The sequence below is a fragment of the Aethalodelphis obliquidens genome, unplaced genomic scaffold, assembly GCF_003676395.1.
Source record: "Aethalodelphis obliquidens isolate GAN/ISIS:26980383/991018 unplaced genomic scaffold, ASM367639v1 scaffold32, whole genome shotgun sequence".
Classification (NCBI taxonomy): Eukaryota; Metazoa; Chordata; class Mammalia; order Artiodactyla; family Delphinidae; genus Aethalodelphis; species Aethalodelphis obliquidens.
The window spans coordinates 751,988-774,689 of NW_020837976.1; the positions used below are offsets into that span (position 1 = coordinate 751,988).

The window sequence follows — 22,702 nt, forward strand, 5'->3', positions numbered from 1 at the left end:
AGAATGACTGATCCCAGGCCCTGGAATGCAAACTCCGCACAGTTGGTGGTACTTAATTATACCAAAAAACTACAAAGGACATACAGTGGGTTTTGATATCAGGTTCCAGTTCTCCTCACTAAGGACCCAGTAGAAACCCTTCATCGGTGTGGCTAAGGAAATAGTCCCAGTCCTGTCTGAATCCGGCCTGTATGTCCACACTGCCTCCCCCACTGTTCCTCTCACTGGTTGTCTGCTCCTCCCATCAGGGTCAGAAGCATCGACATGCCCCCTGACTGATCTCTGTGCAGGGGGAAACGGGGACCGTCGGAAACACACATAGAGGTTTCACATTTTTCATCAAGACGGGAATTGAGAAAAACTATGAAAACTACCCTGGATTCAGTCTGTGTGACTTTCCACCACTGTCACCAACGTTTCAGTTTTGTCCTGGTCACGGGGAAGCCGTGGTCTGGGCTCCTCTCTAACTCGAATGGACTGTTAAGAGGTAAACTGAGGCATATTAAGAATTTGAAGAGTTTATTTGAACAAAAATCGATTCTACCTGGATGGCACCAAACCGGAAGTGGTTGGAGCATCCTGCCCGACAGCCAGACTTACAAGGAAAAGGTGCCGAAGCGAAGATAGGAAATTATCGATCGGCTGTAGCTTAAAGCCTAGTTGGCTGTTTGTGGTTGGCTGTCCTTGGGTTTAGATTTCGTAACCTTGAGGCATTTCAGGTTCAGGTTTTGGTTTGCTTCCATAGGCCTTGCCGGGATTAGAGCCATCTCAGTCTGATGGCCTCCTTGTTTCATTAATTTAACAATATCAGTCTCTCAGAGGGATTCATTAGGCTTTGCAACAGAGCTGTAATCTGTTTCCTTTAAAGATGGGAGGAGGTTTAGACTGTTAGGCCAGACCCTTTTTCTGCTAGAAGATCAGACATCCATTTTGGATCCCCTGTTCATGAGATATCAATACACTTCCTGTGTCACAGCATCAAACGTCCCCCTTGGCAGGAAGTAGTTGGAGGTGTTCCCTTGAATCACACACTGCTCGACCTTGCGTGAATTCTATTACCTGGTGTCAGTAAATAACACTTTTGGTCGTACCTTACAAAATGATGTTGGTAGGAAACTATTTTGTACCAACTTCTGCACCAACTTAAGGGGTTGAATAGCCTGCTCACAGCTGTGGCTCAGTGATCTCAACACTGTGGTGCTTGACTTAAAGGAGACAGTGCTGATCTCTTCAGTTTATTACCTGTTTTGTGTTTCCAGAGAGTTCATGGAGGGAGGGGAGTTGAGGTTGTAGCAGGACTCTGAAATACATCTACTAAAGGGGGATGCTTTCATTGTCTGGACATAGTGCGCCCAAGTGGGGTACATCTGACGAGGGGGGAGCCCCATTGTTTGGTTCCCAGTTTTCATGCCACATGATGTACTTGGCTGTGGGGAAGGGTGGGAGGAGAAGGGGAGTGAAGTCTCGCCCTGCTCTGAGGACCAGGTGCAGCTATAAAACCTTAGTATTGGAAGCAGATTGGCCCTTTGGTAAATAAGAATCACCATATTTTAACAGTGGATACTAGATTGGCACTCATTTCTCTGCCTGACATACTGGTTTGATTTTGCCCTAGATGTCCAAGTAATTAACAAGACTGTTGGGCAAATACTCGTTTCATGTTCTAGTTTGTTTTTCCTTCACTCTCTAGAGCCTGCTCTTCATTACTAACAGCAATAATCTGTATCATCTCTGTGTCCCAGCAAGTGAAGCACAGACACTCCACCTCAGGGTTTCCCAGCTTGCTGGGACACAAATGACTCGATGGTAGGAACCTTCCTTGCAGTGTATTTCGTGAAGCCTGTTGTTGCTTACTTTCATTTCCCTGTTGCCACAGCTGTCCCCTTTCTCCTGTTCTGACTAGATAATCACAAGCTTTGCTCTTTTCCTCAAAAAAGAAATCTTGTTTCCGTCCCCTACTCTGTGATCCTTTCCATCCCACTCTGAGCCTGTACAGCAGAAGTCACTGAAAAAAGGGCCCTTCCCAGAGCCCCAGGGCCCGCCTGGAGCCCCTGACTTTTCCAGTTCCATTTGGATAAACATTTCTCTTAGATGATTTGTGCCCAGTTTGGGATGTGTGTCTGGCAAGTAAGCAGGGATGGAAACAAACTCAAAGCCAGGAAGATTTACTCCTATACAACCGTCCTATAGATAAAATTTAGTAAATATACAATCACACAGTCATTTAGGGCGCTGTATACCCTAATGAATTAGTGCTTCTAATTTTATAAGCACTGTCATAACCATGGTTGTAAGTGGGATGTTTCCTTTTACTGTAGTGTATGTTTCTTTGCTTTTCTAGGTGTTGTTTATTAGGTGTTGTTTCCTCTAAGTGCTGTGTAAAGGGACACATTGTTTCAGGGCAACCAGTAGGTTGTAGTTACAGGTGGCTGGTTGTCTTTACTAGCTTTGCTGCTATAACGCAACTGCTTTCCAGCAGGAAGGAACATTGCAAAGTAGCTGGAGCTATTAAGTCCAGACTTCATCTGATTCCTCATTTAGGAACAGACGTTTTGTGAATCACTGAATCTTTCTTTTTCAGTTCCTCTCCAGGGCCATGCATAATGTGAAGTTAATGAACTAGTGCTCTCTTGGTGTTCACCAGATGACACTGCTGGCCCGTCATCCCTAGGACCTGAGCTGCAAGTGGCTTTTCCAACAGTAGGGTTGGGAAGCTTTGCTTCCCCAAGAAGGAAGAGCCCTGCTCAGGCCCCATTCTAGATGGGGTATGTGCCCTTGGTCTGCCAAGCTGAGCCCATCCTGGGCATCCCATTGTGTAGTGGCCACCCAAGACAGCTACATCTTCTTAACCAAGAGGAACTCTTTTGCCACAGAGATTTTAAAGAATAATAAGCAATGAACTCACACTGTGTTCTAAACTATATACAGATTTCTAGGAGTTCATGTAAACCAGTAGAGTTGCATATTAGAAATATAATATATGAATGACTCCCTGGTGGGTGATCCTGATATTAATTCCAAATTCCAGATTCGCGGGGGTGGTGGAGAAAACCCTGAGCTAGGTGTGGATTGGACAGTATTGTGAAGCACTTGTCCAAAGCCTCTTCTTTCAGCCTGTTTAACCAGTTTACAGCCATAGTTAGAAGCTGTTTAGCCATTTGGGCAATAAAATTCATTTCTTTGAGCATGAAATACAATTAAGTGATTTTACCCTAAGAATTTCATATTGTATGAAATTATGTATATATTTTCTGCATCTCTGATATCCGTTGAATAATGGACCAGAGCTGATGCAGCCCTGACCAAACTTTGCAGTTCTCTGCTCTAAGAGGTCAAGTTCAGAAGGCACCTGGCCTCCACTCTGAGTGGCTCAGCTGGTGTATCTCTAATGTCCTCCTCTTTCTGTTTCTGGGTCCATTTGTTGCTGTCGCAGACATTTGTGCATCTTAAAAATGTACAGAAGTTTCATGCTCTTTTGGACTCTTGGATTTTTTTCTGCCTAGCAGGTGGGGTTTTAATTCCTGCATGATGTTAGGAGGCCAGGAGAATATCTTCCAGACTCTGAGGGTTGTCATTCGAAATCCCTTCCTCCACATGAGAAAGAAATTAGTTTTTAGGGTGGCTGGTCAGAGTTAAGTCAAACTTGTGTCCCTGGTATGAAGTTAACAGACATGTGGGAATTGAACCCTAAAATAAACATTGTCAGTTTCACTGAATTTCATAATATCTCACTGATATTATGTCCCACTGATATGATGAATTTGTAATTTATGAACTTTCCATGCAAGTTTTAAATGCAAAACTTCTAATGTGCACAAGTCACCAATAGGAGCATGTGCGCTATCCCTACTACCTTGAGGGGAGAGAAGGAACAACGGTCCAATACAGACTCCACCCTGTCCAGCGTGACAGGGCCAGTGATCCTGAAATTCTCATGTGATTCTATGGACAGAACAGTTGTTTCACTTGTCTAAATGTGATGGGTCAGCTGCACCAGGTTGAACAGCATGCTGGCCAACTTTAACAACCAGTTCTCCAGGAGGCCAAAGCCCTGATTTGTAGCGTTTGCTGATTTCTGTGGTGTAAATACTCCCAGCATGACCAGCTTCAAGCTGTCAACTAAAGTCTCAGAACACAGGGTGTGAAGAGATAAGAACATTTGGCTGGGGCTTCCCTGGTGGCTCAGTGGTTAAGAACCTGCCTGCCAATGCAGGGGACATGGGTTCAAGTCCCCCGGTCTGGGACGATCCCCTATGCCGTGGAGCAACTAAGCCCATGTGCCACAATTATTGAGTCTGTGCTCTAGAGCCCGCGAGCCACAACTACTGAAGCCCGCGGGCCTAGAGCCTGTGCTCTGCAACAAGAGAAGCCACTGCAGTGAGAAGCCTGCGCACTGCAAGGAAGAGTAGCCCCTGCTCACCGCAGCTAGAGAAAGCCCGAGCACAGCAACGAAGACCCAACAGAGCTAAACATAAATAAATAAAGAAAGAAAATTTATTTGAAAAAAAACCACTTGGCTGTCACCAGTCAGTGTGAGCTGGCTCCAACACACCCCTGAGAAATGATGGGAAATCGTGAATTTGAATTTTGCCTTAGAAATCCTTTCTTTAAAAACATCTCTACCGTCTGAAGAAAGTCACTGTGTGTGTGCGTGTGTGTACATACAAATGTAGGTACTTACCTGTCTCTTCATCTAGTTATTTCAGTTTTACACAGTTTTCTAAATTTAACACTCATTTATGAACTCTTTACATAGGCATGGAAATGATAATAAGCATATACTTTCCCCAATAAGTTTACCTTTTTTTTTTAACATCTTTATTGGAGTATAATTGTTCTAAAATGGTGTGTTAGTTTCTGCTGTATAACAAAGTGAATCAGCTATACATATACATACATCCCTATATCCCCTCCCTCTTGCGTCTCCCTCCCACCCTCCCTATCCCACCCCTCCAGGTGGAAACAAAGCACCAAGCTGATCTCCCTGTGCTATGCAGCTGCTTCCCACTAGCTATCTGTTTTACATATAGTAGTGTATATATGTCCATGCCACTCTCTCACTTCGTCCCAGCTTATCTTTCCCCCTCCCTGTGTCCTCAAGTCCATTCTCTACGTCTGCGCCTTTATTCCTGTCCTGCCCCTAGGTTCTTCAGAATCTTTTTTTTTTTTTTTTTTTTTTAGATTCCATATATATGTGTTAGCATACGGTATTTGTTTTCCACATTCTGACTTACTTCACTTTGTATGACAGGACTCTAAGTCCATCCACCTCACTACCAATAACTAAATTTTATTTCTTTTTATGGCTGAGTAACATTCCATTGTATATATGTGCCACATCTTCTTTATGCATTCATCTGTTGATGGACACTTAGGTTGCTTCCATGTCCTAGCTATTGTAAATAGAGCTGCAATGAACATTGTGGTTCATGACTCTTTTTGAATTATGGTTTTCTAAGGGTATATGCCCAGTAGTGGGATTGCTGGGTCATATGGTACTTCTATTTTTAGTTTTTTAAGGAACATCCATACTGTTCTCCATAGTTGCTATATCAATTTACATTCCCACCAACAGTGCAAGAGGATTCCCTTTTCTCCACACGCTCTCCAGCATTTATTGTTTGTACATTTTTTGATGATGGCCATTCTAACTGGTGTGAGGTGATACCTCAGTGTAGTTTTGACTTGCATTTCTCTAATGATTAGTGATGTTGAGCATTCTTTCATGTGTTTGTTGGCAACCTGTATATCTTCTTTGGAGAAATGTCTGTTTAGGTCTTCTGCCCATTTTTGGATTGGGTTGTTTGTTTTTTTGATATTGAGTTGCATGAGCTGCTTGCAAATTTTGGAGATTAATCCTTTGTCAGTTGCCTCATTTGCAAATATTTTCTCCCATTCTGAGGGTTGTCTTTTCGTCTTGTTTGTGGTTTCCTTTGCTGTGCAAAACGTCTTAAGTTTCATTAGGTCCCATTTGTTTATTTTTGTTTTTATTTCCATTTCTCTAGGAGGTGGGTCAAAAAGGAGCTTGCTGTGATTTATGTCATAGAGTGTTCTTCCTATGTTTTCCTCTAAGAGTTTTATAGTGCCTGGCCTTACATTTAGGTCTTTAATCCATTTTGAGTTTATTTTTGTGTATGGTGTTAGGGAGTGTTCTAATTTCATTCTCTTACATGTAGCTGTCCAGTTTCCCAGCACCACTTATTGAAGAGGCTGTATTTTCTCCATTGTATATTCTTGCCTCCTTTATCAAAGATAAGGTGACCATATATACGTGGGTTTATCTCTGGGCTTTCTATCCTTTTCCATTGATCTGTATTTCTGTTTTTGTGCCAGTACCATACTGTTTTGATTACCATAGCTTTGTAGTATAGTCTGAAGTTCGGGAACCTGATTCCTTCTGCTCCGTTTTTCTTTCTCAAGATTGCTTTGGGGTTTCCCTGGTGGTGCAGTGGTTGAGAGTCTGCCTGCCGAAGCAGGGGATACGGGTTTGTGCCCTGGTCCGGGAGGACCCCACATGCCACGTAGAGGCTGGGCCCGTGAGCCATGGCCGCTGAGCCTGAGCGTCCGGAGCCTCTGCTCCGCAACGGGAGAGGCCACAACAGTGAGGGGCCCGCATACCACAAAAAAAAAAAAAAAAAATTGCTTCGGCTATTCAGGGTCTTTTGTGTTTCCATACAAATTGTGAAATTTTTTGTTCTAGTTCTCTGAAAAATGCCATTGGTAGTTTGATAGGGATTGCACTGAATCTGTAGATTGCTTTGGGTAGTATAGTCCTTTTCACAGTGTAGATTCTTCCAATCCAGGAACATGGTATATCTCTCCATCTGTTTGTATCATCTTTAATTTCTTTCATCAGTGTCTTATAGTTTTCTGTGTACAGGTCTTTTGTTTCCTTAGGTAGGTTTATTCCTAGGTATTTTATTCTTTTTGTTGCAGTGGTAAATGGGAGTGTTTCCTTATTTCTCTTTCAGATTTTTCATCATTAGTGTATAGGAATGCAAGAGATTTCTGTGCATTAATTTTGTATCCTGTTATTTTACCAAATTCATTGATTAGCTCTAGTAGTTTTCTGGTAGCATCTTTAGGATTCTCTATGTATAGTATCATGTCATCTGCGAACAGTGACAGTTTTACTTCTTTTTTTCTGATTTGGATTCATTTTATTTCTTTTTCTTCTGATTGCTGTGGCTAAGATTTCCAAAACTGTGTTGAATAATAGTGGTGAGAGTGGGCAACCTTGTCTTGTTCCTGATCTTAGAGGAAATAGTTTCAGTTTTTCACCATTGAGAACGATGTTGGCTGTGGGTTTATCATATATGGCCTTTATTATGTTGAGGAAAGTTCACTCTATGCCTACTTTCTGGAGGGTTTTTCTCATAAATGGTTGTTGAATTTTGTCAAAAGCTTTTTCTGCATCTATTGAGATGATCATATGGTTTTTCTCCTTCAGTTTGTTCATATGGGTTATCACACTGATTGATTTGAGTATACTGAAGAATCCTTGCATTCCTGGGGTAAACCCACTTGATCATGGCGTATGATCCTTTTAATGTGTTGTTGAATTTTGTTTGCTAGTATTTTGTTGAGGATATTTGCATCAGTGTTCGTCATTGATATTGGCCTGTAGCTTATTTTGTGGCATCTTTGTCTGGTTTTGGTATCAGGGTGATAGTCGCCTGGTAGAAGGAGTTTGGGAGTGTTCCTTCCTCTGCTATATTTTAGAAGAGTTTGAGAAGAATAGGTGTTAGCTTTTCTCTAAATGTTTGACAGAATTCGCCTGTGAAGGCATCTGGCCCTGGGCTTTGTTTGTTGGAAGATTTTTAATCACAGTTTGAATTTCAGTGCTTGTGATTGGTCTGTTTATATTTTCCATTTCTTCCTGGTTCAGTCTCGGAATGTTGTGCTTTTCTAAGAATTTGTCCATTTCTTCCAGGTTGTCCATTTTATGGCATATAGTTGCTTGTAGTAATCTCTCATGATCCGTTGTATTTCTGCAGTGGCAGTTGTTACTTCTCCTTTTTCATTTCTAATTCTATTGATTTGAGTCTTCTCCCTTTTTTTCTTGGTTAGTCTGGCTAATGGTTTATCAATTTTGTTTATCTTCTTAAAGAACCAGATTTTAGTTTTATTGATCTTTGCCACTGTTTCCTTCATATCTTTTTCATTTATTTCTGATCGGATCTTTATGATTTCTTTCCTTCTGCTCACGCTGGAGTTTTTTGTTCTTCTTTCTCTAATTTGCTTAGATGTACGGTTAGGTTGTTTATTTGAGATGTTTCTTGTTTCTTGAGGTAGGATTTTATTTCTATAAACTTCCCTCTTAGAACTGCTTTTGCTGCATCCCATAGGTTTTGGGTTGTCATGTTTTCATTGTCATTTGTTTCTAGGTATTTTTTGATTTCCTCTTTGATTTCTTTAGTGATCTCTTGGTTATTTAGTAGTGTATTGTTTAGCCTCCATGTGTTTGTATTTTTTTTACAGATTTTTTCCTGTAATTGATATCTAGTCTCATAGCGTTGTGGTAGGGAAAGATACTTGATATGATTTCAATTTTCTTAAATTTACCAAGGCTTGATTTGTGACCTAAGATATAATCTATCCTGGAGAATGTTCCATGAGGACTTGAGAAGAAAATGCATTCTGTTGTTTTTGGATGGAATGTCCTATAAATATCAATTAAGTGCATCTTGTTTAATGTATCATTTAAAGCTTGTGTTTCCTTATTTATTTTCATTTTGGATGATCTGTCCATTGGTGCAAGTGTGGTGTTAAAGTTCCCTACTATTATTGTGTTACTATCGATTTCCCCTTTTATGGTTGTTAGCGTTTCCCTTATGTATTGAGGTGCTCCCATGTTGGGTGCATAAATATTTACAATTGTTTTATCTTCTTCTTGGATTCATCCCTTGATCATTCTGTAGTGTCCTTCTTTGTCTCTTGTAATAGTCTTTATTTTAAAGTTTATTTTGTCTGATATGAGAATTGCTACTCCAGCTTTCTTTTGATTTTCATTTGTGTGGAATATCTTTTTCTATCCCCTCACTTTCAGTCTGTGTGTGTCTCTAGGTCTGAAGTGGGTCTCTTGTAGATAGCGTATTTATGGGTCCTGTTTTTATATTCATTCAGTCAGTCTGTGTGTTTTGGTTGGAGCATTTAATCCATTTACATTTAAGGTAGTTATCGATATGTATATTCCTATTACCATTTTCTTAATTGTTTGGGGTTTGTTATTGTAAGTCTCTTCCTCCTCTTGTGTTTCCTGCCTAGAGAAGTTCTTTAGCATTTGCTGTAGAGCTGTTTGGTGGTGCTGAATTCTCTTAGCTTTTGCTTGTCTGTAAAGGTTTTAATTTCTCCATTGAATCTGCATGAGATCCTTGCTGGGTAGAGTAATCTTGGTTGTAGTTTTTTCCCTTTCATCACTTTAAATATGTCCTGCCACTCCGTTCTGGCTTGCAAAGTTTCTGCTGAAAGATCAGCTGTTAACCTTATGGGGATTCCCTTGTATGTTATTTGTTGTTTTTCCCTTGCTGCTTTTAATATTTTTTCTTTGTATTTAATTTTTGATAGTTTAATATGTGTCTTGGCATGTTTCTCCTTGGATTTATCCTGTGTGGGACTCTCTGCACTTCCTGGACTTGAGTGACTCTTTCCTTACCCATATTAGGGAAGCTTTCAACTGTAATCTGTTCACATATTTTCTCAGTCCCTTTTTCTCTTCCTCTTCTGGGACCCCTATAATTCAAATGTTGATGCGTTTAGTGTTGTCCCAGAGGTCTCTGAGATTGTCCTCAATTCTTTTCATTCTTTTTTCTTTATTCTGCTCTGTGGTAGTTATTTCCACTATTTTATCTTCCAGGTCACTTATCCATTTTTCTGCCTCAGTTATTCTGCTATTGATTCCTTCTAGAGAATTTTTAATTTCATTTATTGTGTTGTTCATCATTGTTTGTCTGCTCTTTAGTTCTTCTACGTCCTTGTTAAACATTTCTTGTATTTTCTCTATTTCCAAGATTTTGGATCGTCTTTACTATCATTACTCTAAATTCTTTTTCAGTTAGACTGCCTATTTCCTCTTTGCTTGGTCTGGTGGGTTTTTACCTTGCTCCTTCATCTGCTGTGTATTTCTCTGTCTTCTCATTTTGCTTAACTTACTGTGTTTGGGGTCTCCGTTTTGCAGGCTGCAGGTTCGTAGTTCCCGTTGTTTTTCGTGTCTACTCCCAGTGGCTAAGGTTGGTTCAGTGTGTTGTGTAGGCTTCCTGGTGGAGGGGACTGGTCCCTGTGTTCTGGTGGTTGAGGCTGGATCTTGTCTTTCTGGTGTGCAGGACCACGTCCTGTGGTGTGTTTTGGTGTGTCTGTGACCTTATTATGATTTTAGGCAGCCTCTCTGCTAATGGGTGGGTTTGTGTTCCTGTCTTCCTAGTTGTTTGGCATAGGGTGTCCAGCACTGTAGCTTGCTGGTCATTGAGTGGAGCTGGGTGCTGGCGTTGAGATGGAGATCTCTGGGAGAGCTCTCGCCGTTTGATGTTATGTGTGGCCAGGAGGTCTCTGGTGGTCCAGTGTCCTTAACTCGGCTCTCCTACCTCAGAGGCTCAGGCCTGACACCCGGCCAGAGCACCAAGACCCTGTCAGCCACACAGCTCAGAAGAAAAGGGAGAAAAAAAGGGAATGAAAGAAAAAAAATAAAGTTATTAAAATAGAAAAAAATTATTAAATATAAAAAAAATTTAAAAAGAGAGAAAGAAGAGAGCAAGCAAACCAAAAAACAAATCCATCAATGATAATAAGTGCTAACAACTATACTGAGAAAAAAAAAAGGAGAGTCAGACCCTAGGACAAATGGCAAAAGCAAAGCTATACAGGCAAAATCACACAAAGAAGCATACACATACACACTCACAAAAAGAGAAAGAAGGGAAAAAAAATTTATATATATAAAAAAATTTTTAAAGGAAGAGAGCAACCCAATCAACAAACAAATCTACCAATGATAATAAGCTCTAAATACTAAACTAAGATAAACATAAAACCAGAAACAAATTAGATGCAGAAAGTAAACCCCAAGTCTGTAGTTGCTCCCAAAGTCCACTGCCTCAATTTTGGGATGATTCGTTGTGTATTCAGGTGTTCCACAGTTGCAGGGTACATCATGTTGACTGTGGAGATTTTTTTTTTTTTTTTTTTTTGCGGCACGCGAGCCCCTCACTGTTGTGGCCTCTCCCGTTGTGGAGCACAGGCTCCGGACGCGCAGCCTCAGCGGCCATGGCTCACGGGCCCAGCTGCTCCGCGGCATGTGGGATCCTCCCGGACCGGGGCACGAACCTGTGTCCGCTGCATCGGCAGGCGGACTCTCAACCACTGCGCCACCAGGGAAGCCCGACTGTGGATATTTAATCTGCTGCTCCTGAGGCTGCCGGGAGAGATTTCCCTTTCTCTTCTTTGTTCGCACAGCTCCAGGGGTTCAGCTTTGGATTTGGCCCCGCCTCTGCATGTAGGTCGCCTGAGGGCGTCTGTTCTTTGCTCAGACAGGACGGGGTTAAAGGAGCAGCTGATTTGGGGGCTCTGGCTCACTCAGGTGGGGGGAGGGAGGGGTACAGATGTGGGGCGAGCCTGCGGCGGCAGAGGCCTGTGTGATGTTGCACCACCCTGAGGAGCGCCGTGCGTTCTCCCGGGCAAGTTGTTCCTGTATCATGGGACCCTGGCAGTGGCGGGCTGCACAGGCTCCCGGGAGGGTGGTGTGGATAGTGACCTGTGCTTGTACACAGGCTTCTTGGTGGCGGCAGCAGCAGCCTTAGCGTCTCATGCCCGTCTCTGGTGTCTGCACTGATAGCCACGGCTCATGCCCGTCTCTGGAGCTCGTTTAGGCGGTGCTCTGAATCCCCTCTCCTCGCGCACCCCGAAACAATGGTCTCTTGCCTCTTCGGCAACTCCAGACTTTTTCCTGGACTCCCTCCCGGCTAGCTGTGGCGCACTAGCCCCTTCAGGCTGTGTCCACACAGCCAACCCCAGTCCTCTCCCTGGGATCCGACCTCTGATGCCCGAGCCTCAGCTCCCAGCCCCCACCTGCCCCGGCAGGTGAGCAGACAAGCCTCTCGGGCTGGTGAGTGCTGGTCGGCAGTGATCCTCTGTGCGGGAATCTCTCCGCTTTGCCCTCCGCACCCCTATTGCTGTGCTCTCTGAGGCTTACCCCTTGCCCACCCCCCATCTCCACCAGAGAAGGGGCTTTCTAGTGTGTGGAAACCTTTCCTCCTTCACAGCTCCCTCCCACTGGTGCAGGTCCCATCCCTACCCTTTTGTCTCTGTTTATTCTTTTTTGTTTTGCCCTACCCAGGTACGTGGGGAGTTTCTTGCCTTTTGGGAAGTCTGAGGTGTTCTGCCAGCGTTCAGTAGGTGTTCTGTAGGGGTTGTTCCACATGTAGATGTAGTTTTGATGTGTTTGTGGGGAGGAAGGTGATCTCCACGTCTTGCTCCTCTGCCATCTTGAAGCCGCTCTTCTACTTTACTTTTAATTATAATTGGTTGCCTGCCTTCTGACTTGTTGGTGTAGTGATTTTCCACATATTTTTCAGTTTCATTCCTTTGACCTCTACAGCCAGGGCTGTCTGCTCCATGAAAAGATTTCTTCCTCTTTCTGTCCTTTGTCCAGTTTTAATAACAAGTGTGAATACCAAGCTGGTGAACAGATGCTCTTCACTGAATCTGGGGGCCACACCCCCTTCACCCCCGATCCCATGGTCTATAAAATAGAGCCTTCTCATTTTCCTCATTATTTTTACCAGCTTTTTTTCCCCCCTCAACTGAGTCATTTCAAATCGACTTCTCATCGAGGTTCAGAACGGAGGTTACCTTCACCACAGAATAGATAATTACTTTAAAGCGCCAACAGGAAAATCTGTCACCTCATCTGGCTCACTTTTCCCTTAATTTAAGTGTCCTCAACTATCATCTTCACTTGAAGAAAGTAAAAAACATATTCATACAGGAATGAGGAGTTTCTGTCAGGCTGATTGATATTTTCACTTCCATTTAGGTCCTTTTTTTTTTTTTCCATCAAAACACTCATTTTTTGGTTTAAAAAAAGTCAAGTAGATATGTGAGAGATAGTGGGTTGTCTTTTTTTTTCTTTTCCACCAGCACCTGCTCCAAAGCATAATTTCCACATGCCCCAACGCTGCCTCAGTAATCGACAACAAATACGCTATCATTAACTGAGACTTGCCCGCTCAGTTCAGCTGCCCTAAAATGACACTTTTTAAAGCAAGCACCTCGAGGCAAATGTTGGACTGTGGGTTTGCCTTCTCACCTCTGCCCTGTCAGGTTTAGTTCTGTGAGGGCTGTAGCCCTGCGGCTGGGAAGGGTCTCTGGGAACAGCTTGCATTTCTCTGGTTAGTAAATCCCACTGCACACCCCTTCCCCAGTGGTGAAAAGAAAATGCTTCCTTTCTAGCTGTGCGTTCCTGAGTGTTTGGTTGGAAGGTGTCCTGTATGTCTGTGTTTTGACTGTCAGGCCCTGAGCTGAATGCCTCTCTCAGGACGTCTACACCCTGGCCTGCAGGACACTGAGCTCAGCGTGTCACCCATCACCCAGGAGGCTGGACACAGAGTGGGAGAGAAGGTTGTGAAGTCCCCACACCTGGCGCTGCTGCCAGTTTGTTTGACTAGTAGGATTGGCTGAGGGGGTGACAGAGCCCGTCTGCCCGTGGCGGGCTCTACACTCCAGGCCCATATTCGTGAATCTGCAGGGCGTACAGGGTATGAGAGGGGTCTGGTTTGTTCAGAGAAATGCAAAAGCAGCACAGCAGAACAATTACATTCCCATACCATGGTCATAGCCAGGGAGATGGCATTTAAATTACTTGAAAACCATACAAATGAGCCTAATAGATTTATGCAACGTGAACCTCAGAGGAGCCGAAGGGGTCCAGGCCCAGCTGGGCTCGGGGCGAGGCTTATTAGAAGAGGGTTCATCCAGGAGGAAATTTGTGAGGAAATTAAACAGCTTTTAATAGAAGTCATTTGGTAGAGAGAAGAGTGCTGCAGGGAGAAGGGGGGCGAATCTCAAGACGTAGAGAGGAGACAGGCAGACGATGAGGCTGCGCCATGAGGTCCCCACCCAGCACCCCAGGCTCCTTCAAGCTTTGGCCCCGATGTTATTCCCCGAAGCCTTCTCTGACCACTTGCTTACACTGCCGTCCACCTCCTCTCCCACGTTCCCTTTGTCCAGTCCTTGCTTTATTTTTCTCCATAGCCTTTAGCACCTTCCAACATATTAAAATATCCTCCCACCGGAATGTACATTCCATAAGGACAGAGATTATTGTCTGTTTTGTTCACCGTCTACCCAGCGCCTGGTACAGACTAGGTGCTCCATCCTTGTTTCTTGAATAAATGGGATGTAGCAAGAAAGAAGTATGGTGGGCTATGTTTTGGGGTCTAAAGAACTTTGGCAGAGAATCCGGAGACCTGAGTCCTCAAGCCCAGGACAGCCTGGAGGGCAGAGAAGTTCATTGGACTGTAGTTTCCTCACTGGTAAGATGGATACTGGCTGAGGTGACTGCTGAAGTCCTCAGGCTGTGAGGTTCTGAGGACTTGCGTGGTCAGAGGATGCTAGGTGGTGGGCTTCTTGGTATGTACTTTGAGCCACCTGGAGCTGTTACTGTGGCAGTGGATTTCTGAACCATGGGGTCAAGCTGGTATTTGTAAAAAGAATTGTTTTTTTCCAAAGTACTCCAGGCAGGTTTTTTTTGGGGGCGGGGGCGTGTATTGGGTCTTCATTGCTGCACGCGGGCTTTCTCTAGTTGCAGCGAGCGGGGGCTACTCTTCGTTGAGGTGAGTGAGTTTCTTACTGTGGTGGCTTCTCTTGTTGCAGAGCACAGGTTCCAGGTGTGCAGGCTTCAGTAGTTGTGGCATGTGGGCTCAGTAGTTGTGGTGCACGGGCCTAGTTGCTCCGTGGCATGTGGGATCTTCCTGGACCAGGGATCAAATCCGTGTCCCCTGCATTGGCAGGTGGATTCTTTTTTTTTTTTTTTTGCGGTACGCAGCCCTCTCACTGTTGTGGCCTCTCCCGTTGCGGAGCACAGGCTCCAGATGCGCAGGCTCAGCGGCCATGGCTCACGGGCCCAGCCACTCCACGGCATGTGGGATCTTCCCGGACTGGGGCACGAACCCGTGTCCCCTGCATCGGCAGGCGGACTCTCAACCACTGCGCCACCAGGGAAGCCCAGCAGGTGGATTCTTAACCACTGTGCCACCAGGGAAGTCCCCAGGGAGGTTTTTTTAAAAAGGGGGTTAAGAGGCTAGATAAATTTTTATTACCACTCAATAAATCCTTCTTTTACCTGCTTCCTTTCCACTAACTTTTCTCTCCCAACTCCTGCAGGCTTGAACCACCAACAATTATTTGGGTCCACAGATGAGTGCACCATTGACTTCTGAGGCTCCTATTTCAGTGAACTAGAACTTCAGAAGAAAACTCAGTAGGGGCAACCAACTTGTTTTGGTTTCAAGCTCAAAGCCCTTACATATCTCAGTTTGCCTTGAAATTATAAAGCTACCTTCTCTTCCCAGGCCACCCCATCCCAGAAATTTCACCACCATTGGGGGATGATTCCCCTGAGGGGCTAACAGACCTTACCAGCCAAACCTCCAAGCCAGTTGTGACCTCTCACAGAGATAATGAGGATTTATTTAGGGTGGAATTAACTTGCTGCTCAAGTATGTCATCACAGAATAGGAAGAGAAATTACAGCCTGTAGAAACCTCAGGCCTGTAATAGTTAACTTCCTGGAGACTAAATTTTCCTGCTCATTTCTGAGAAAGGCTTATCTGTCAACATTTGAAAGGATGTTTCTGCATTCCTGTACTTTGACAGAACACTTCTACAAGTCTAACCTGTCCACCTTCTACAGTTTATCTCATTAGGCATCCTTCTCCTTGCTTTGTTTTGCTTTCCACCTCTGAAGGTCAACAAGCTTAGGGAAGCAACTTGTGATCATCTGGGTTCAGCTCCCAGCGCAGCCACTCACTAGCTTGGGTGCTCAACCTCTCTGACCCCCACTTTCCTAAAAATCTATAAAATCAGGGTCAGAAGTCCTACTTGGCAGGGTTATTAAAGGGACTGTAAGTAGCTGGGCAGGGGGACGTGGTACACATCAGGTACTCAAGACTGGCCACCATCCTTACCAATTCCTCTTCGAGTTTGCAGCAATAGCAAACTCTCATTCACTAAACAAATATCTCGTGGCTTTCCTCCAAATACCTGTGCAGTCTAAGTGTCCAGCTCAATTATACGACAGACTCTTGATGGTCCAAGCTGGAGCCAGATTTTCATGTGTCCTTTTAATTAAAAGATTCAGCGCCTAATCACAGAAGGACATTGTTTGGTGGTGCCGATAATGAAGTTAGTCAGGGCTGCTGAAGTGTATCGTTAGGATGGTTGACAGTTCACTCTGTGCCCATGGAATAAAATGAATAGGAAGAGAGCCAGGAGGAAGGGGCCAGCCAGGAGGGACATACGTAAGAGATGTGATGGACGAACTCCTCCAGGACCTAGGATTCCGCTCCTCAGAACTGAAGGCATTTGTGTACAGTTCATATAATAAAGGATTTCCTATTATAAAAACCACAAAGAGAAAGTAATGGCGTTCTTTTGAGACACCATATGATCTGGCAGACGTTATATATTCTGAGTGGCATCATTATCTGTCTTTTGCCTCTCACAATTCTTTTTTAGCAGGCAGCGTATACATTATACATTTTAAACCAATAATAAATACAGATTTTTACATGAAAACCAAACCAGAACTGGCTGCCTCTTTTAATATATACGTGAAAAATTTTTAACGAAAGAAACTATACCTTTGGTAAATGTGCAGAATATTAATATAAGCTCAGGATGAATGCTGAAGAGTTCACATTCATAAAACTCTTCTAAATCATTTTTCTGGTTTGAATGCATCTTTATGAATATAGCGATGCTGTGAGGCTTCATTTATTTTGCACAGAAAGTGATTTTATTTTTAATTCTTGTCCTCTTTCTGTTACCATGATTCTCTACATTATTTAAGGAACTTGGCATAATAAGTTGTCCAGGGCTGGGATTTGTGTTTGGGGAACTAAATACTCATTAATACTTTTTAAAAAATACTAAGTAAATCCATATCCCATCATTTAGTAAAGAGCCTTTATAATAAGGAAAAACTAATTATTTGTGGGATAAAGTGTTTTACGTATCTAACTTCTGTTCTAGTGATGTTGCACAACATCCAAATAACTAACTAGGATGTTAACTCTTACTGTTTTGTTGCTTTTGAGGGCATTTTAATGATAGGAATGTATTTGAATCATCAGTTTTACCGTTAGAGCCAAATCATTCTCATGGGCTTATGGGAATATATGCCACCAGGCAGTAGATAATAACTATTAAAAAACCACATGAAAAGGTCACTGCAAAACTCAGATCAAAACCTGTGGTCTTCTGGATTTTGCAGTCTACCAGCGTTTTGAAGCTTCTCTAGGGTAACATGATCTTTATGGCAACACCACTGAGCTCTGGACATTTATGATAATGAAGACAGCCCGAAAGTGCCCTGCACTCGCCCACAGCGCCAGCCTTCACTTAAGGAGGAAGGGCGCTGATCAGCACGCATCCATGTTAACAGAGAGCCCTCTTTTGGTGATGGTAGAAAAATATGATAGTGAAGGAGACTCTTTTGTTTTCCAAAATGATTGGCAAAACAGACTGTATTGGGGCCAGGGCCACAGAGCGTGGGAGGGCTCTTTATGGAGAACCACAGCAGAAAGGAATTCTCTTTGCTGGTGAATTTTTCTGGCCTTCTGCACTGTCATTCCTGCAGCGTTTCTCACTTATTCTCTCCAACTAGCTCACCATACCCTGATCGGCGGCCGCACTGACCCCATCTTCTTACTTAAAACGTGTTACTGGAAGCAGGGCAACACAGGGAACTTTGAGTTTGCACACTGGGGATGGGACCAAATTATCAGCCTATTCTGAACTTCGTAGAATACTCAAGGAGTTAACCAGAGTGATTCTGGCTTCCTTTGGCCTCCCCAATGTTTTTTGTATAATAAAGACTTGGACACTGGAAAATGCATTCAGAACACAAGCCAAGCATTGAGTTCAGTGGGGATAGAGCAGGAGGGGTAACCCATGGGAGGGCATGGGTCCTGCAGGCACGTTCTGCCTGTGGCCTGCTGAATTGTAGATGTGCCGTTTGGGCCAGGTTTTGTGATAAGCTGGCTCTCTCGGTGGTGAGGGGCAAACTGCTTCACTTCCTGACCTAGAATCTCTTATCTGCAGCCTTGCAGATCCATTCCCTGCCCTTCCTACCGGCCCCTCGCAATGGGAACAGAGTCCCCCGTCTCTGGAAAGTAATGCTAAGAAAACAAACACTACAAAGGCTGGTAACAGGGGGATGTCTCTCTTGAATGTTTTTTGTGACCATCTAGGTTCAAGGAGGAGGGGGTCCCCCAGCTACGTGAGCCAGCAGGGTCTCTTTGTAGTAGGCATCTGTATGTTTGGCCAGATGTCCTCCCAGTGGAGGGCAGAGAGGGAAAGATAAAACAGAATTCTTATGAAAAATAAGTCTTGGGAGGGAGAAAAAACAAGACGGAGAAATTGTGTCAAGTAGGACGGGAGGCCAGGCGGTGTCATCTGACATTGATTAAATGCTGATAGAGCAACGAGAGATGCGTGTCACTAGGAAGTGACCCTTGTTCTTCAGCATGTGAAGCAGTGACAACTGTCTGGGAGCAGATCTGCGTGAAGACCACATGCAGAAGATGTCCAGTGGCAAACACAGCACCAGCACGCATGGTGAGAAGGGGAGGAAAGGACCCCTGCACTGGACGTCAGGGCACGTTCCTTCTGATTCTGCTTTACCTCGCCGGCCTCACTCTCTACATCAGTAACACAATGATGCTTGACCGGATGACCTCTAAGCAATGCTCTAGTCCCAAATTCTGTTATCTATCATCATCTGCCCTCTGACCAAATCTTCTGAGGCTCTTCTAATGGAATGAAAGAAATAGGCATAAAGAGTTCACCCACCACAGTCCTAAAATCCAAAAGGAATGAAACCCTCCATCAACTATAAAAGTGTCATCCAATCTTTGCACAGCATCCCTGGGTCTATCCTCCTTCTGTGTTTTACAGTTACCACCAAAGCAAGTTAATTGCTTTCTGAACATGAGATGTGGCATATCTCTGGGTCTACCTGTGCTTCCCCCACTCCCAATTCCAAAAATATGCTCACTCTAACTGGATATAAGGGGTCTTTGTTTCATTTTAAACTGCCAGATTATAGAGAGCTTACGAGCAGGTGTGTGTGTGTGTGTGTGTGCGTGCGCGTGCGTGTGCATGCGTGCACGCACGCATCCTTTAGTTAAGGGTGAACGATTGAAAGTTTTCTTTGTTTTTGTTTTTTTCTTTTTGGCATCCTCATGAGGTCAGCAGTATTTTGTTACAGGGTGAGGCTGGATTCCAGTGGGAATGGAAGAGGAATCTTCCACTGAGATCAGAAGATCTCACACTAGGATGGTGGCAGTGGAAATGGATAGGAAAGCTTGACCAGAGAGGCACCGTGGCGTAGGGGAGAGTTCATGGCGTTTGGAGTCAGACAGGCCCAGGTTCGAATCCTGGCTGTGATGTCTATGGGATGTCATTTCAGCTCTCACTACCATGCCATCTTGAAGCATTATTATATGAATTAAAGGTGATGTAAAGTACCTATGTTAGAGGCTGGCACAGTGTAGGCAGTAAGTGAACATCAGAAAACTGTGGATGAGATGATCATGACAAAAATATCCGCAGGAAGATTAGCAGGGTCTGATGACCTGTTGAGTTAGAGAATAAGTATAAGAGAAGACTTCAAGGTGTCTGAGTTTGACCACCTGGGGGATTGGCATGGTAGGAGTATTTAGGTTGGATGGAAATAAAAAAGTTGGGTGAAAGCTGGAGATCTGGTTTGGCAGGGCTAGTACCAAGGTCAGTTTTGGACACGAGCGATGGCACTGAAACATCCAGGTAGCAGTGGAAGGAGGAGGATGGAAAGGAAAAGGAGTCAAAGAAATGAGAAAACTGCGATGCTGCGAAGCTGATTAACTCTAGGTCTGTTTGATCAGTAAGTCTGACTTTACAGCTTTACCTTCAAGGAATTGGCTAACCAAGGTTGATCCAGCGTATGACCATCTTCTAAAACAAACCGTAGCTCCTCAAAATGTGTTCCTCCAACGAAGCATCTCCTGGACCTTTTTAGAAATACAGAATTTTAGCTCCTGCTTCAGACCTGCTGAATCAGGATCTGCATTTCAAAAATGTGATTTGTAAGCACTTGATGGTTTGAGAAGCACTGTTCTAAAGCATGGTGACCAGACCAGCAGCATCACAGCCCTTGGGAACTTGTTAGAAATCCAGATTCTCAGGTGCCTTCTCAGACTTCCTGAATTAGAAAGGCTGTGTTTCAACAAGCCTTTCGAGTGAATCCAGTGCACCGTGGAGTTTGAGAATCATTGCTCTAAGTCATGGAACAGACAGATTGAGCCCCCTCTCCTTGCGTGTATAGCCCAGAACACTGGAGAGATTGGTTAAACCCTGAAACTTAATTTGAGTCATTGTTCTATGCTGTTTCTCTCATCATTTTGCATTAAACACAGCTGAAGAACTCTTTTCACCGAAGAAGGGCACAATGCGTAAAATTACAAACCAAAGGAGAGAAACTTCAGCTGTGGCTTAATCTTCACAATTTACCCATCAAAAGTTATTGAGCACAATCATAGAAGATCAGTCCTTTATATGCTATTGCTCCTGGGAGACGCTATTAGTAAGACACACATAGGGAAAGGAAGACTCTTGCGATACTCCTTACAATGTGATTTTCACATTAAAATGTCAAGAGTCTATGTCTTCTGTGTTTCTCATCAGTCCGATGGCAAGTTCCTTTTTAATGGGTTAGTTTCTGGAGTCACTTGCAGAAGTGTTGGTGGTTTACCACTTAGACTAGAATGTTTCTCAAGAAGTTCAGCTGTGAGCACTAAAAATTTACCTCCTCTCATCAAAAATGTCTGGTTTTTCTGGTTGTTCCCTAGTTGTTATTTAAATCACTGTGATAACTTAAATAAGGGTCAGTGTCTGTTTTCTGTATATATGTAATGTACAAAGATGGTTATATATGGAGCATTTTAATCATAAAATTACCTATATTTTCTGCTATAGGTTATAGTACAGTATAGCTAGGGGCATGCTGGTAAAGCAATTGAGGGTGTGGGAGGGCATCATTTTGTAGTGTTTGCCAATTTCCATGGTGTAAATACTCCTCCAGGGTTGATTTCAAGCTGCCAACTGTTTAACAACCGGTTCCCAAAATTCCTACAAATTTGACAATTGACTCTTGCAAGCCAGTAGGAACTAGCTCGAGCACACCAATGAAACAAACATCAAGGGACAAGTCACAATTTTTTTTTTTTTTTTTTTGCTGTGCGTGGTTCTCTCACTGTTGTGCCCTCTCCCGTTGCGGAGCACAGGCTCTGGACGCACAGGCTCAGCGGCCATGGCTCACAGGCCCAGCCGCTCCGCGGCATGTGGGATCTTCCCGGACTGGGGCACGAACCCGTGTCCCCTGCATTGGCAGGCAGACTCTCAATCACTGCGCCACCAGGGAAGCCCCAGTCACAATTTTTTTGTTGTTGTTGCTGGTTGTGTCTGAATTACTGTAGGTCCAATAATGGCTGACACAAGTAGATTTGGGTGTTTTAAATCTCTTGTCATGTAGAGATCTTTATTGAAATTATAATTATCATAATGGAATGTGATCTTGAAACTGTTCTATGAGACAAAGTTCTCTATTTTCAAGTCATTAAATACGTTTATAATAATATAATGGCGAGATTTAAAGTGCTTGTGTTGTTCAAGTATGTTTAATTTTAAAATACCACTCATCCTATAAGAGGGCATGTGTAAAAACTACATTCTTAGTTATGGTATTTGAACCAAAATGCAAAAAGATACTTTTGAAATGTGTTTTTGGTTACTATTATTAAGATTTGACTTTTCTTACAGGTATTCAGGAAGGAACACAATGTACCAAATGTAAAAATAACTGGGCACTGAAGTTTTCTATCATATTGTTATACATTTTGTGTGCCTTGTTAACAATCACAGTAGCCATTTTGGGATACAAAGGTAAGTACTCTTTCCTTTTTCCTTCCAAACAGCAAGTTTTCTTTCATTAATTTAAGCCTGAAAAAACAAGGACATTGGCAAGTGTGAAGTATTTCATTAATATAACTCTTGCCAACAAAACTTAAACATCTTAAGCTCCATCTTTGTGTCTTGAGCTTCTTGTAGCTGTGGGACCTGAAAGGAGAGAAGTAGCAATTCCTTTTGAGTCATTTCAACCATAAACATGGTCCTCTATGAGTTATAAAATTTTTTCCTCTTTGTTGCTTTTTCCTACTTATTTCCAAATACTCCCTCTTCCTCTATCTTCTTCCATCTTATCTCTAAGAGGCCCCACGAAAACCCTGGAGTCAGCACATGGGAAAACTGTATTGACAGAGGATAAGACCTCCAAGAGATACGACTTACTTCACCTAGGAACTGGCCAATTAATTCCCTTTTTTTCTCTTCAGCACCTTCATTGTGGTCACTGTTCATATACCCCCATAAAAATACCACCCTGTAGAAATTA

General features: G+C 43.4%; 1 protein-coding gene across 1 annotated transcript in view; it reads left to right on the forward strand.

Annotated features, from left to right (window-relative positions):
• The window catches only part of COLEC12 (collectin subfamily member 12), a 187,150-nt gene that overhangs the window by 121,743 nt on the left and 42,705 nt on the right, over positions 1 to 22,702 (forward strand). Inside the window, exon 3 of the mRNA XM_027127560.1 lies at positions 22,072 to 22,194. Within this exon, the coding sequence (XP_026983361.1) occupies positions 22,072 to 22,194 (123 nt within the window). The remainder of the gene's footprint in view (positions 1 to 22,071; positions 22,195 to 22,702) is intronic.